This window comes from Chelonia mydas, chromosome 11 (genome assembly GCF_015237465.2).
Source record: "Chelonia mydas isolate rCheMyd1 chromosome 11, rCheMyd1.pri.v2, whole genome shotgun sequence".
NCBI classification, from domain to species: Eukaryota; Metazoa; Chordata; order Testudines; family Cheloniidae; genus Chelonia; species Chelonia mydas.
This window is the reverse complement of record NC_051251.2, coordinates 13,664,563-13,677,802: the sequence shown is the minus strand read 5'-3', so window position 1 is coordinate 13,677,802 and position 13,240 is coordinate 13,664,563. Positions and strand designations below refer to the sequence as shown.

Genomic DNA, 13,240 nt, shown 5'->3' with positions numbered 1-13,240 from the left:
ATGGTGTCCCCTGAATAGATATGGATAGATATGAATAGAAAAGAGGAGGAGATAGGGTACACCATCATTTTTGTCAGTTTTGAGCTTAGAGGAGCTAATTATCACTCAACAAGACAAGGTGAGTGAGGCAATGTATTTTATTGGACCAGCTTCTGTTAGTGAGAGAGACAAACTTTCGAGCTTACACAGAGCTCTTCTTAATATCCTGGGACTCATGCAGCTACAGTCCTGCTTCTCACATAGTGAACCAGGAACAGAACCAGAATCCATTAATCCCAATTTTGATTACACCTTTGTAACTACTATTAGACAATGACCCCCCTCGTTATGTTGCTTTCTGTTTGGAAAGCTTCTTTTTTTCTCTCTCTCTCTGCATTTTGATCATAGTTGTTGTTGCTTTTAATTAGGGCTGTCAATTAATCGCAGTTAACTCACATGATTAAGTCAAAAAAATTAATCGTGATTAAAAAATTAATCACAATTAATCGCAGTTTAAATTGCACGGTTAAACAATAGAATAGCAATTTAAATTTATTAAAAAATTTCTACATTTTCATATATATTGTATTCTGTGTTGTAACTGAAATCTAAGTGTATATTTTTGATTATAAATATTTGCACTGTAAAAATGATAAACAAAAGAAATAATATTTTTCAGTTCACCTCATATAAATACTGTAGTGCAATCTCTGTCATGAAAATGCAACTTACAAATGTAGATTGTTTGCTACATAACTGCACTCAAAAACAAAACAATGTAAAACTTCAGAGCCTATAAGTCCACTCAGTCCTCAGCCAATCACTAAGAGAAAAACAAATTTGTTTACATTTACAAGAGATAATGCTGTCCTCTTCTTATTTACAATGTCACCAGAAAGTGAGAACAGGCATTTGCTTGGCACTTTTGTAGCCAGCATTGCAAGGTATTTACGTGCCAGATATGCTAATCAGAAGAAGTCTTAAAAGAGCAACAGTCTGATGCGGAAACTACAGAACCCAAACCACCAAGAAAGAAAAACAACCTTCTCCTGGTGGCATCTGACTCAGATAATGAAAATGAATATGCATCGGTCCGCGCTGCTTTGGACTGATATTGAGCAGAACCCATCATCAGCATGGACCCATGTCCCCTGGAATGGTGGTTGAAGCATGAAGGGACATATAAATCTTTAGTGCATCTGGCATGTAAATATCTTGCGATGCTGGCTATAACAGTGCCATGCGAATGCCTGTTCTCAGTTGACACTGTAAACAAGAAGCAGGCAGCATTATCTCCTGCAAATGTAAACAAACTTGTTCGTCTGAGTGATTGGCTGAACAAGAAGTAAGAATGAGTGGACTTGAAGCCTCTAAAATTTTACATTGTTTTCATAGAATCATAGAATATCAGGGTTGGAAGGGACCCCAGAAGGTCATCTAGTCCGACCCCCTGCTCGAAGCAGGACCAATTCCCAGTTAAATCATCCCAGCCAGGGCTTTGTCAAGCCTGACCTTAAAAACCTCTAAGGAAGGAGATTCTACCACCTCCCTAGGTAACGCATTCCAGTGTTTCACCACCCTCTTAGTGAAAAAGTTTTTCCTAATATCCAATCTAAACCTCCCCCATTGCAACTTGAGACCATTACTCCTCATTCTGTCATCTGCTACCATTGAGAACAGTCTAGAGCCATCCTCTTTGGAACCCCCTTTCAGGTAGTTGAAAGCAGCTATCAAATCCCCCCTCATTCTTCTCTTCTGCAGAATAAACAATCCCAGCTCCCTCAGCCTCTCCTCATAAGTCATGTGCTCTAGACCCCTAATCATTTTTGTTGCCCTTCGCTGGACTCTCTCCAATTTATCCACATCCTTCTTGTAGTGTGGGGCCCAAAACTGGACACAGTACTCCAGATGAGGCCTCACCAGTGTCGAATAGAGGGGAACGATCACGTCCCTCGATCTGCTCGCTATACCCCTACTTATACATCCCAAAATGCCATTGGCCTTCTTGGCAACAAGGGCACACTGCTGACTCATATCCAGCTTCTCGTCCACTGTCACCCCTAGGTCCTTTTCCGCAGAACTGCTGCCTAGCCATTCGGTCCCTAGTCTGTAGCGGTGCATTGGATTCTTCCATCCTAAGTGCAGGACCCTGCACTTATCCTTATTGAACCTCATCAGATTTCTTTTGGCCCAATCCTCCAATTTGTCTAGGTCCTTCTGTATCCTATCCCTCCCCTCCAGCATATCTACCACTCCTCCCAGTTTAGTATCATCCGCAAATTTGCTGAGAGTGCAATCCACACCATCCTCCAGATCATTTATGAAGATATTGAACAAAACCGGCCCCAGGACCGACCCCTGGGGCACTCCACTTGACACCGGCTGCCAACTAGACATGGAGCCATTGATCACTACCCGTTGAGCCCGACAATCTAGCCAGCTTTCTACCCACCTTATAGTGCATTCATCCAGCCCATACTTCCTTAACTTGCTGACAAGAATACTGTGGGAGACCGTGTCAAAAGCTTTGCTAAAGTCAAGAAACAATATATCCACTGCTTTCCCTTCATCCACAGAACCAGTAATCTCATCATAAAAGGCGATTAGATTAGTCAGGCATGACCTTCCCTTGGTGAATCCATGCTGGCTGTTCCTGATCACTTTCCTCTCATGTAAGTGCTTCAGGATTGATTCTTTGAGGACCTGCTCCATGATTTTTCCAGGGACTGAGGTGAGGCTGACTGGCCTGTAGTTCCCAGGATCCTCCTTCTTCCCTTTTTTAAAGATTGGCACTACATTAGCCTTTTTCCAGTCATCTGGGACTTCCCCCGTTCGCCACGAGTTTTCAAAGATAATGGCCAAGGGCTCTGCAATCACAGCCGCCAATTCCTTCAGCACTCTCGGATGCAACTCGTCCGGCCCCATGGACTTGTGCACGTCCAGCTTTTCTAAATAGTCCCTAACCACCTCTATCTCCACAGAGGGCTGGCCATCTCTTCCCCATTTTGTGATGCCCAGCGCAGCAGTCTGGGAGCTGACCTTGTTAGTGAAAACAGAGGCAAAAAAAGCATTGAGTACATTAGCTTTTTCCACATCCTCTGTCACTAGGTTGCCTCCCTCATTCAGTAAGGGGCCCACACTTTCCTTGGCTTTCTTCTTGTTGCCAACATACCTGAAGAAACCCTTCTTGTTACTCTTGACATCTCTTGCTAGCTGCAGCTCCAGGTGCGATTTGGCCCTCCTGATATCTTTCCTACATGCCCGAGCAATATTTTTATACTCTTCCCTGGTCATACGTCCAACCTTCCACTTCTTGTAAGCTTCTTTTTTATGTTTAAGATCCGCTAGGATTTCACCATTAAGCCAAGCTGGTTGCCTGCCATATTTACTATTCTTTCGACTCATCGGGATGGTTTGTCCCTGTAACCTCAACAGGGATTCCTTGAAATACAGCCAGCTCTCCTGGACTCCCTTCCCCTTCATGTTAGTCCCCCAGGGGATCCTGGCCATCTGTTCCCTGAGGGAGTCGAAGTCTGCTTTCCTGAAGTCCAGGGTCCGTATCCTGCTGCTTACCTTTCTTCCCTGCGTCAGGATCCTGAACTCAACCAACTCATGGTCACTGCCTCCCAGATTCCCATCCACTTTTGCTTCCCCCACTAATTCTACCCGGTTTGTGAGCAGCAGGTCAAGAAAAGCGCCCCCCCTAGTTGGCTCCCCTAGCACTTGCACCAGGAAATTGTCCCCTACGCTTTCCAAAAACTTCCTGGATTGTCTATGCACCGCTGTATTGCTCTCCCAGCAGATATCAGGATTTTATTTTTGAATGCAGGTTTTTTTTGTACATAATTCTACATTTGTAAGTTCAACTTTCATGATAAAGCGATTGCACTACAGTACTTGTATTGGGTGAATTGAAAAATACTTTTTCTTTTGTTTTTTTACAGTGCAAATACTTGTAATCAAAAATAACTATAAAGTGAGCACTGTACACTTTGTATTCTGTGTTGTAATTGAAATCAATATATTTGAAAATGTAGAAAACATCCAAAATATTTAAATAAATGGAATTCTATTAATGTTTAACTGTGCGATTAATTGCAATTAATTTTTTTAATCGCTTGACAGCCCTACTTTTAATTCTACTTTCTTGTGCCTCATCTCTGTAAAATACACAATTCATGTCCCCTGCTCAGAGCGTAGGGAACATGGCCAGTGGAGACTCCTCCCAATTCACTGTGTCTCCCTTGAGTTAGATACACTCTGATCTTTCCCAACTGCTGTGATGATGGCACTTGCTGTTCCTCAGCTGCTCTCAGAACCAGAATCCTCATTAGCAAGGGGAAGCAGACAAGGGAAACAAATCAATTATTGTGTGTACACCAGGAGTGCCTAGAAGTACCAGTCAGGTTCAGGGCCTCATTGTACTGGATGCTGTACAAACATGCAATAAAATAAAGTCCCTACCCCCAAAGCATGTATAATCTAAGCAAAGACAAGACATATGAAGGAGAGTAGGGGGAAAACAAGAAGTGAAACATAAGGTTACATGCATACTTAGCTAAGATCCTACTAACCCGCAAAGACTTATGCATCAGAATAGTCCCACTGACTTCAGAAGTTAGGGTTAAGGCCCTTGCTAAGGCTTAGGGTTGGGGCTGGTTAGTTGGTTCTGGGCTAGTGTTAGGGTTCCTTCAAGTCAATGAGACCATTCACAAAAAGTAAAGTGAGACACATACATAATTATTTTCATGATCATCGCCTATGTGCACAGCTTCTGTCAAAAGTTACTGAATGTGCAATATGACATGAGGTTCATGCTCAGCTCATGTTGCATTCCTGGACAACACAACACAACACAACGGGCCTGATGCTACAGTTCTTACTCAGGTAAAAAGAAAAGGAGTACTTGTGGCACCTTAGAGACTAACCAATTTATTTGAGCATAAGCTTTCGTGAGCTACAGCTCACTTCATCGGATGCATACTGTGGAAAATGCAGAAGATGTTTGTTTTTATACACACAAATCATGAAAAAATGGGTGTTTATCACTACAAAAGGGTTTCTCTCCCCCCATCCCACTCTCCTGCTGGTAATAGCTTATGTAAAGCGATCACTCTCCTTACAATGTGTATGATAATCAAGGTGGGCCATTTCCAGCACAAATCCAGGTTTTCTCCCCCCCCCGCCGCCCCCACTGGCCGCGGTTCGCCGCTTCAGGCCAATGCGGGCTGCGGGAAGCGGCGTGGGCCAAGGGCGGACCGGCTTTGAGAACCACTGCTTTAGACCACACCAGCATGGATTTTGCTTAGGGTGCATATTTTAAACAAAAAACCTTTATACATTTTCTATACTTTAAGAGAAAGGCATTGGCAGTAGTTTTTCATAATCCTCCACCCTTAAAGCAAGTTGTCTCAGTTACCATAGGCCAATTTTAGAGCAACAGCAAAATTAGTAGTCATATATTTTCAAAAACCCTGCATATTTTCTAGTGCAATGTCTCACCGCCAGCCAGCATAAATGCTTTAATTATATCATTGGAAACACAGAGGTAATAGGTCTAATTTCTAGTCACGCGATAGCCGACATGAAAACTGTCACAGGTCATAGAGGTGCAATCTTCATGGTCTGTTTTTCCTGATCTATGTTTGTGAGGAAGGAGAAACGTTTTGTAATAGGTTCTTTTTATTAAAAATGAGGCATCTGAAAATGGCTCAGAGGCTGGGTATAAGTAGTATGGTACCACGCTTGCTATAATGGGAAATTGAAAAGCCTGATGTTTTCCTCCTGACGGATGTACTCATAGTTCTCTTTGCCATTTAAAAAAACCTGCATCACCTCTTTACTTTTTTAATTGGGAAAATATTGTATCTCCTATAAGAAGATCCAGACAATGATGAGTCTTAAGAACTCATCCGTGTTTTTAGATGACTAAAACGTGTTTTTAGACTAGACGCGATAAATTGAACCCTGCTGGATTGATTGCCGCCCGTCGATCCAGCAGGTAATGTAGACAAGCCCTGAGTCTCTGAGTGAGGATAACAAGGGAAAAAAACAGTAGCAATGTTGTTGGGGAGGAGGTCTATTATAGACCACCAAATCAGGAAGACGAAGTGGATGAGTCATTCTACAAGCAGGTAACAAGATTAGTTAACGCACCTGAGCTAGTATTAATGGGGGATTTTAACTTCCCTGATATCTGCTGGAAGACTATTGCAGCAAGACATAATACATCCTGCAAATTCTTAGCATGTGTAGGGGTCAGCTTTCTGATTCAGAAAGTTGAGGAAACAACTAGGGGATCATCCATTTTAGATCTGGTTTTGATCAACAGGGATGAATTAGTTGCAAACGTGAAGGTGGTCGGGAACTTGGGAGGAAGTGATCATGATCTGATAGAATTCAAGATCCTATGGAAAGGAGGACATGAGAACAGCAAAACAAGGACTTCAGAAAGGTGGATTTCAACCAACTCAGAGAAATAGGCAAGGTCTCATGGAAAGACCAATTAGGAAGAAAAGGAGATGAAGGGGGCTGGCAGTTACTAAAAGATGTAACACTAGGGACTCAACATCAATCTATTCCAATGGTCACGGATGACAGGAGAGGTCCCAGAAGGCTGGAGAAGGGCTAATGTAGGGCTCATCTTAAAAAGGAGGAGTCAGGGAACTATAGACCAGTCAGCCTGACTTTAATACCTGGGAAGCTACTAAAGCAATGTATAAAGCATTCAGTTTGCAAATAACTGGAGGAAGACGGGGTAATCACTAGCAGTCAGCGTGAATTTACCAAGAACAAATCATGCCAAAACAGCTTGTTTTTCTTCTTTGACAGGGTAAGTGATTTGGTGGATGGGGGAATGCAGTGGACATAATATACCAGAACTTCAGAAAGGTTTGTGACACAGTCCCACATGACATTCTGATAAGTAAACTGGAGAAATGCAGGCTCTGCGGGACTACAATTAAGTGGATACATAATTGGTTAAACAACCACAAACAATGAGTAACTATTAATGGAATGATGTCAGATTGAAGGGAGGTCTCAAGTGGCGTTGCACAGGGATCTGTTCTGGGTCGGGTGTTGTTTAACATTTTTATTAATGACTTGGATGGAGGAATAGAGAGCACACTGATCAAATTTGCAGATGACACAAAGCTAAGGGGGATTGCCAATACTGTGGAGGGTACAGCTAAAATTCAGAGGGATCTTGATAAATTGGAGAGCTGGACTGTAGACTACAAAATGAAATTCAGCAAAGACAAATGTAAAGTGCTACACTTAGAGAAGAAAAACCATATGCCTAAATACAGAATGGGAGAAAACTGGCTCGGCAGCAGCACTGCTGAAAAAGATCTGGGAGTTGTAGTGGATCACAACCTCAACATGAGTCAGCAATGCGATGCTGTTGCTAAAAAAGCAAATGCAATTTTAGGTTGCATTAAGAGAGGCATAGCATGCAAGTCACGGGAAATGATAGTACCATTCTACTCGATGCTGGTTAGGCCTCAGATGGAGTACTGTGTCCAGTTTTGGTCATCAATGTGTATAAAGGACATAGAGAAACTGGAAGGGATTCAGAGGCAAGTGATGAAGATGTTCAAAGGGATGGAATGCAAGCCATATGAGCAAAGGCTGAAGGAACTGGGTATGTTTAATTTAGAAAAGAGGAGGTTAAGGGGGGATATGATAGTCTTCAGATACAGTACTTGAAAGGCTGCCATAAAAAAAGATGGAGAAAAGTTGTTCTCTTTTGCCACAGAGGGCAGGACAAGAGGCAATGGGTTCAAACTACAGTACAGCAGGTTTAGATTAAATCTCAGGAAAATCTTCTTAACTGTAAGAACATAGGACAATGGAACAGACTGCCTAGGGAGTTCATGGAAGGTTTTCAAAAGGAGGCTGGATAGCCACCGGTCTTGGATAGTTTAGACACAACAAATCCTACATCTTGGCAGGAGGTTAGACTAGATGGCCCTTGCCATGCTGTCAGACCCTATGGTTCTACGATTCTATGACTAACTTAGTATATACACAAGTACACCATTGGAAATTGGCCTCAGAACATTTGTAAAGCTGTATTGATGGGCCCTGCTTCCAGTTGCTTTCTTCAGCTTTGTGGTATTGATCACATATTGTGGTTGATGCTTTTCTAGCTTTCATCTGCCTCTTGTGTTTTGTCAGTTGATAGTGTCAGTTAAAGTCTTTCACTATCTCATGTTTAGGCACAAACTTCTGTTTTTCTTACATTTACATTTGTAACTTGTTTATTAATTGTCCTGTCAAAACTCAATGTGATATTAAGCTTTTCTCCTTTTTCCTCCTATTTTCCTTTTTTTAATATCTTAATTTTGAGTTTAATTTTATCTACTGTTGAATGAGTTTTCCCCTCCCTTAGGAAGTTCTCAGGTTTGGTGACAGGCTTTTTCAGAGGTGCTGAGCATCGGCAGCTCCCATTGACGTCACTTGTACAATAGTTGTGTGTGCTCACCACTTCTGAAAATCTGACTTCGGGTGTCTCAAATTGGAGAGCCAAAATGATAGAAACACAGTTAGTGGCCACCTTCAAAATTTTTGGTTAAATAACTTGCTCACATCAAATAGCAAGTCTATGGGAAAGCCCAGGATAAAACCCAGTGCTCCTGAGTCACAGTTAACTTTCTTAATTACAGGCTTTTTCGTTTGTAGTGTCCTACGTTGTCCATTACAGATGAGGCAGGAGTCCTAAAAACCAGCATCATTCACACACATTCTCAAAAAGAAAAGGAGGACTTGTGGCACCTTAAAGACTAAGAAATTTATTTGAGCATAAGCTTTTGTGAGCTACAGCTCACTTCATCGGATGCATTTGATGAGGTGAGCTAAAGCTTATGCTCAAATAAATTTCTTAGTTTCTAAGGTGCCACAAGTCCTCCTTTTCTTTTTGCGGATACAAACTAACACGGCTGCTACTCTGAAACCACACATTCTCAACTGAGTCAATCAGCACAGTACATTCTGTATACTGACTGAGGAAACAATAATACGTGATCATATAACTAAACACTATATCCTAATGCATATGCACAAAAGTGACAGAATTAAGGTTGCATTGATTTAAAAAAAAATTCTGGAGGTCCCAAGCAAAATCGAAACTCTCCAAAACCCAGCAAAATCAGAGGGGGATAAAAAGTTTTACTCTGATTTTTCCAAAATCAGCAGTTTCCAAAAGGAGCAAATACAGAACTGTTTATGCTTTAAACCAGTGGCTCTCAATCTTTCCAGACTTCTGTATCCCTTTCAGGAGTCTGATTTGTCTTGCGTACCCCAAATTTCACCTCACTTAAAAACTATTTGCTTGTAAAATCAGACACAAAAATACAAAAGTGTCACAGCACACTATTACTGAAATATTGCCTACTTTCTTATTTTTACCATATAATTATAAAATAAATCAATTAGGATATAAATATTGTACTTACATTTCAATGTATAGTATATTGAGCAGTATAAACAAGTCATTGTCTGTATGCAATTTTAATTTGTACTGACTTTGCTAGTGCTTTTTATGTAGCCTGTTGTAAAACTGGGCAAATATCTAGTTGAGTTGATGTACCCCTTGGAAGACCTCTGTATACCCCCAGGCTATGTGTACCTCTGGTTGAGAACCACTGCTTTAAACTGACCCCCCTTCTGTATTTAAACAGGGGGAACAATCATAATTGAATTTTATTACTGGACAACTGAAAAACATGGAATAGGAACTGCCATACTGGATCAGACCCAAGGTCCATCTAGTCCAGTATCCTGTCTCTGACAGTGCCCAGCACTGGGTACCTTAGAGGAAGGTGTAAGACCCCTACAGCGGGCGGAGGTGGTTCCCTAAAGCAGCAATAATTAATCAATCTAAGTCAAGTTGGGAAAGATTTGTCATGAGAATCTGTAACCCTGCCTCTCCCTTTTCCTGTTTTGAATTTGCTGACGGTAGGAGTCACCCTAAGCAGCGGATTCTCAGATGACCGAGGATGGGTCCTGTTGTGCCAGGCTGTACCCAGAGGGATCAGGCTGGGGATGGGAGGGGCATCTTTTCTACTGAGTGTGAGAGAGTACTGTTTGTGCCAGGCTAAACAGGGGCGGGAGGGGCCATCTTGCACTTTCTGTAAGGGGGAAGGAGCTGCCCATCTACCACCCTGTACCAGTTACACCTGATGCTGAGGCCAAGCGGGCACCTCTAGCTGCTTGACTTATCATGTCAGCTGGGCCTCTCTTCTCTTTCTCCCCTTCCCAGTATTTCTGCCCCAGCTTCTTACACCTCAATATCCCCTCCCCCCAGTCATTAAATCTCCTTCCAAATGTAGGTTTTTCTTGCTTTCCTCGTTTTCTCCTGCAATCCTGTGTGAGGTTTTTCCTTCGCTCATCCTCCCTCCCTCCCATATCCCTTTCCCTGGGCAAACTCTTTCCTTCCCCCAAACGTCCTCCCCTCCTAACATTCTCCCTTCCTCCAGGGATGACTCCCCCTGTCCTCCTTCCCTAGTTTTCTCCTTCCTCCTCTCCTGCTGTCCTGGTCTCACCTGCCCCTGTCCTGCCCCCATCCCTTCCGTTCCCCAAGCGCCTCATTTATTTAAACCAGACCTCGCCCTCCTTGGCTCCTCTCCTGCCCCAGCTCGCTTGCCCCCAGCAGCTCCACACCCCTGGCTCCGCTCTTGCACCAGCCTTTCCTGGAGCGGTGAACACCACCTGCCCCAGCCGGCTCCCGAGGCGGGCGGAGACTCCCCTGCAGGGGGCAGCAGAGGGCAGGGAGCGCAGGTTGCCCCCGCTGCGGACCCGGCGCCTATCGCCGCGCGCGGCCGCGCCCGGGGGGCAGGAGCTGGGGAGGGCGGAGCCGCCGGGAGCCCCGTGGCTCCGCACCTGAGCGGCTCCCGCCCCGCAGTAAGAGCCGAGGCCCGCATGGAGGAGGCGGGCGGGAGCCGGTGCCCCGCTCCGGAGCAGCTGCGCTAACTCTGGGTGCCCGGCGCCGAGCGCGGACCCGACTCGGCTCGAGCCGCCATGCAGCCCGCGGCTGCCGCCCGCGGGGACTCCGGCCCCGGCGCCGCTGCACCTGGCGAGCCCCGCGGGCGAGCGCCGTGCGCCGCCGGGCAACAGCCGCAGGAGCCGCCCTGGCTCCTCCAGGAGCTCGGCGCCTTCGTGGCCCGGGCGCTCTTCTGCCTCGCCCCGGTCTACCTGGCCGGCTCCCTGGGGCTGAGCTCGAGCTGGGTGCTGGCGGGCTTGGTGCTGTGGATGTGGTGGCGGCGGAACCGGCGCGGGAAGCGAGCCCGGCTCTCGGCGGCGTTTGGGCGGCTCGCGGAGGAGGAGAGACACCAGAGCGTCGCTTTCCAGCACCTGCCTGCGTGGGTGAGTGCGGGGGGCAGCGCCCGGCCCGGCCCGGCTGGGCGTGGCGCCCCGGGGGCTCTGCACCTCCCCGGCTGCCGGGGGAAGCGCTGCGGCCGAGCTGGCGGGGTCACCCCGGGAGCAGCTGGGTTGCGTGTCGGAGAGTCGAGCTCCTCGCTCTGCAAATGGCCAGTGTCGTCTTCATAGGCTGCAGGGGAGCCTGGGTCAGCGCAGCTTCTGCGTGTTGGCAGTCTGGCTCCAAATGACACCCCTTGGCCCCATCTCTGTAACTTGAATGGTAATTCTTTCAAGGAGGGGGTTGGCTCTTGTAGCAGGACCCAGGTTTGGGGAAGAGGGTTGGATTACCTCTGTTGGGGAACCTTCTTATAAATTACTTGTCTCTTGGTTCATTCTAAAATACTTGGGAAATCTCTTGGGGCTGGGATAAGTCAGTTCTGCCAGGGAGAGCCAGTTGTGACCCAGAAGTGATGGAGCAGCGGCAGGGTGATCCTGGCCATCTTCCTTTACTTTGGACGTGTAAAACTGACAGAGTTGTGAACATGACATAGTTCTCTGCTGCTTGTGGTTTTGCCCGACTCTGAAACAGGGACACCATTATCCTGAAACGCAGTCAGTTTGAGGTGCTATGCCTGCCATTAAGCCTTCCTGAGAATTTTTACAGCTTTACAATTCTATTTCCCCATTTTAAAATGTCTTTCTGCTTTGTTGTGGGAAAGACCCACATAAACATTTGGTTAAGCTAATGATATACAGAGGAAACAGCAAAACTGGCTATACAAATACTTCTGAAATGTACAAAATAAATGTAAAAATAAATACTTTCTCTCCAGTTTTTCAAGTTCAACAACTGTTACTTATAACCATAGTAAGGAAAACGCTTTCAGACGTTAGTGTGACTTTTAAGTTGCTGATGCCCCATTACCATGAACCACATCTGCCCAATGGAAAGGGTTTCCTACATGCCTGACTGTAGTTACTGGATCTGTTCCAAGTAACTTTATTATCATCAAATACCTTTTTATAAAATGAGAAGCTGTTGTAAAATTCCTGGCCTGTAAAGTGTATCTCTTGTGCAACAGCTTGGGCGATAGCAACCAAAACAACTAGTTCCCACATGAAGGTATTGACAGCCTGTGTCTATTCCTTCTCTCGAAAGTACTCCCTGTCATTAGATCATATAGAGGCATATGGCTTTGCCTTTATGCAGCTTTTCAACTTATTTACATATGGTGGTGACTGCTACAAAAGGAATTTTGTCGGTAAATTACATCAGACTTTTTGATAAAGAGTACTGCTACTTTGAGGCCCTTGTCAATGTCAGGTGTTACCTTTGCTTGCTTGCAACACGTAGGGAAATTAGCATTTATGCTGGCTACAGAGTTGCTGGATCTGTACATTCAGACATTTTCCTGCTTGCTTAAATAAACTGGAATATGTACCAGGATATTGTTGTGGGAGGTGAAATAAAGCCAACAGTAGTTCCTTAGGCCAGAAAAAATGTCTAGTATTCACTTTACATAGTAATGCAAGACAATCTGAAAGCTTTAATATTAGTGACAGACACATTGTTCCAAACGTGGTTGTATGGATTCATGTAACAGGTAAGGGATGATGCCTTTCCCCTTCCCACCCCCCAGTGAATCCTGTTTCAGATGCACACTATTGAAATATCTGGGATGTATTGTGTTAAGTGTTTTTTTCCTCCAATCTTAACTATTTATTTCAGAATCCTGCTCATCCAAAAAATCTTTTCTCTCCTCTATTACCATTAACCTCCAATCCCCCATAAACATAATAACTTCCACATTTATAAAACATTTAACAAACTGACACTGTCAGGTTACAACTTAGACAGACCAACTTCAAACAAGTTTCTGTATTTTTTACCAGTTTCTAA

General features: G+C 44.6%; 1 protein-coding gene across 3 annotated transcripts in view; it reads left to right on the top strand.

Annotated features, from left to right (window-relative positions):
- The first annotated feature begins 10,843 nt into the window (after positions 1-10,843).
- The window catches only part of ESYT3 (extended synaptotagmin 3), a 59,184-nt gene continuing 56,787 nt past the window's right edge, over positions 10,844-13,240 (top strand). Inside the window, exon 1 of one of the 3 annotated variants that reach the window (XM_043524966.1) lies at positions 10,844-11,346. In XM_043524966.1, the coding sequence (XP_043380901.1) occupies positions 11,002-11,346 (345 nt within the window). In that variant the 5' untranslated portion in view covers positions 10,844-11,001. The remainder of the gene's footprint in view (positions 11,347-13,240) is intronic. The other 2 variants (XM_043524965.1, XM_037911971.2) reach the window with 2 other exon arrangements.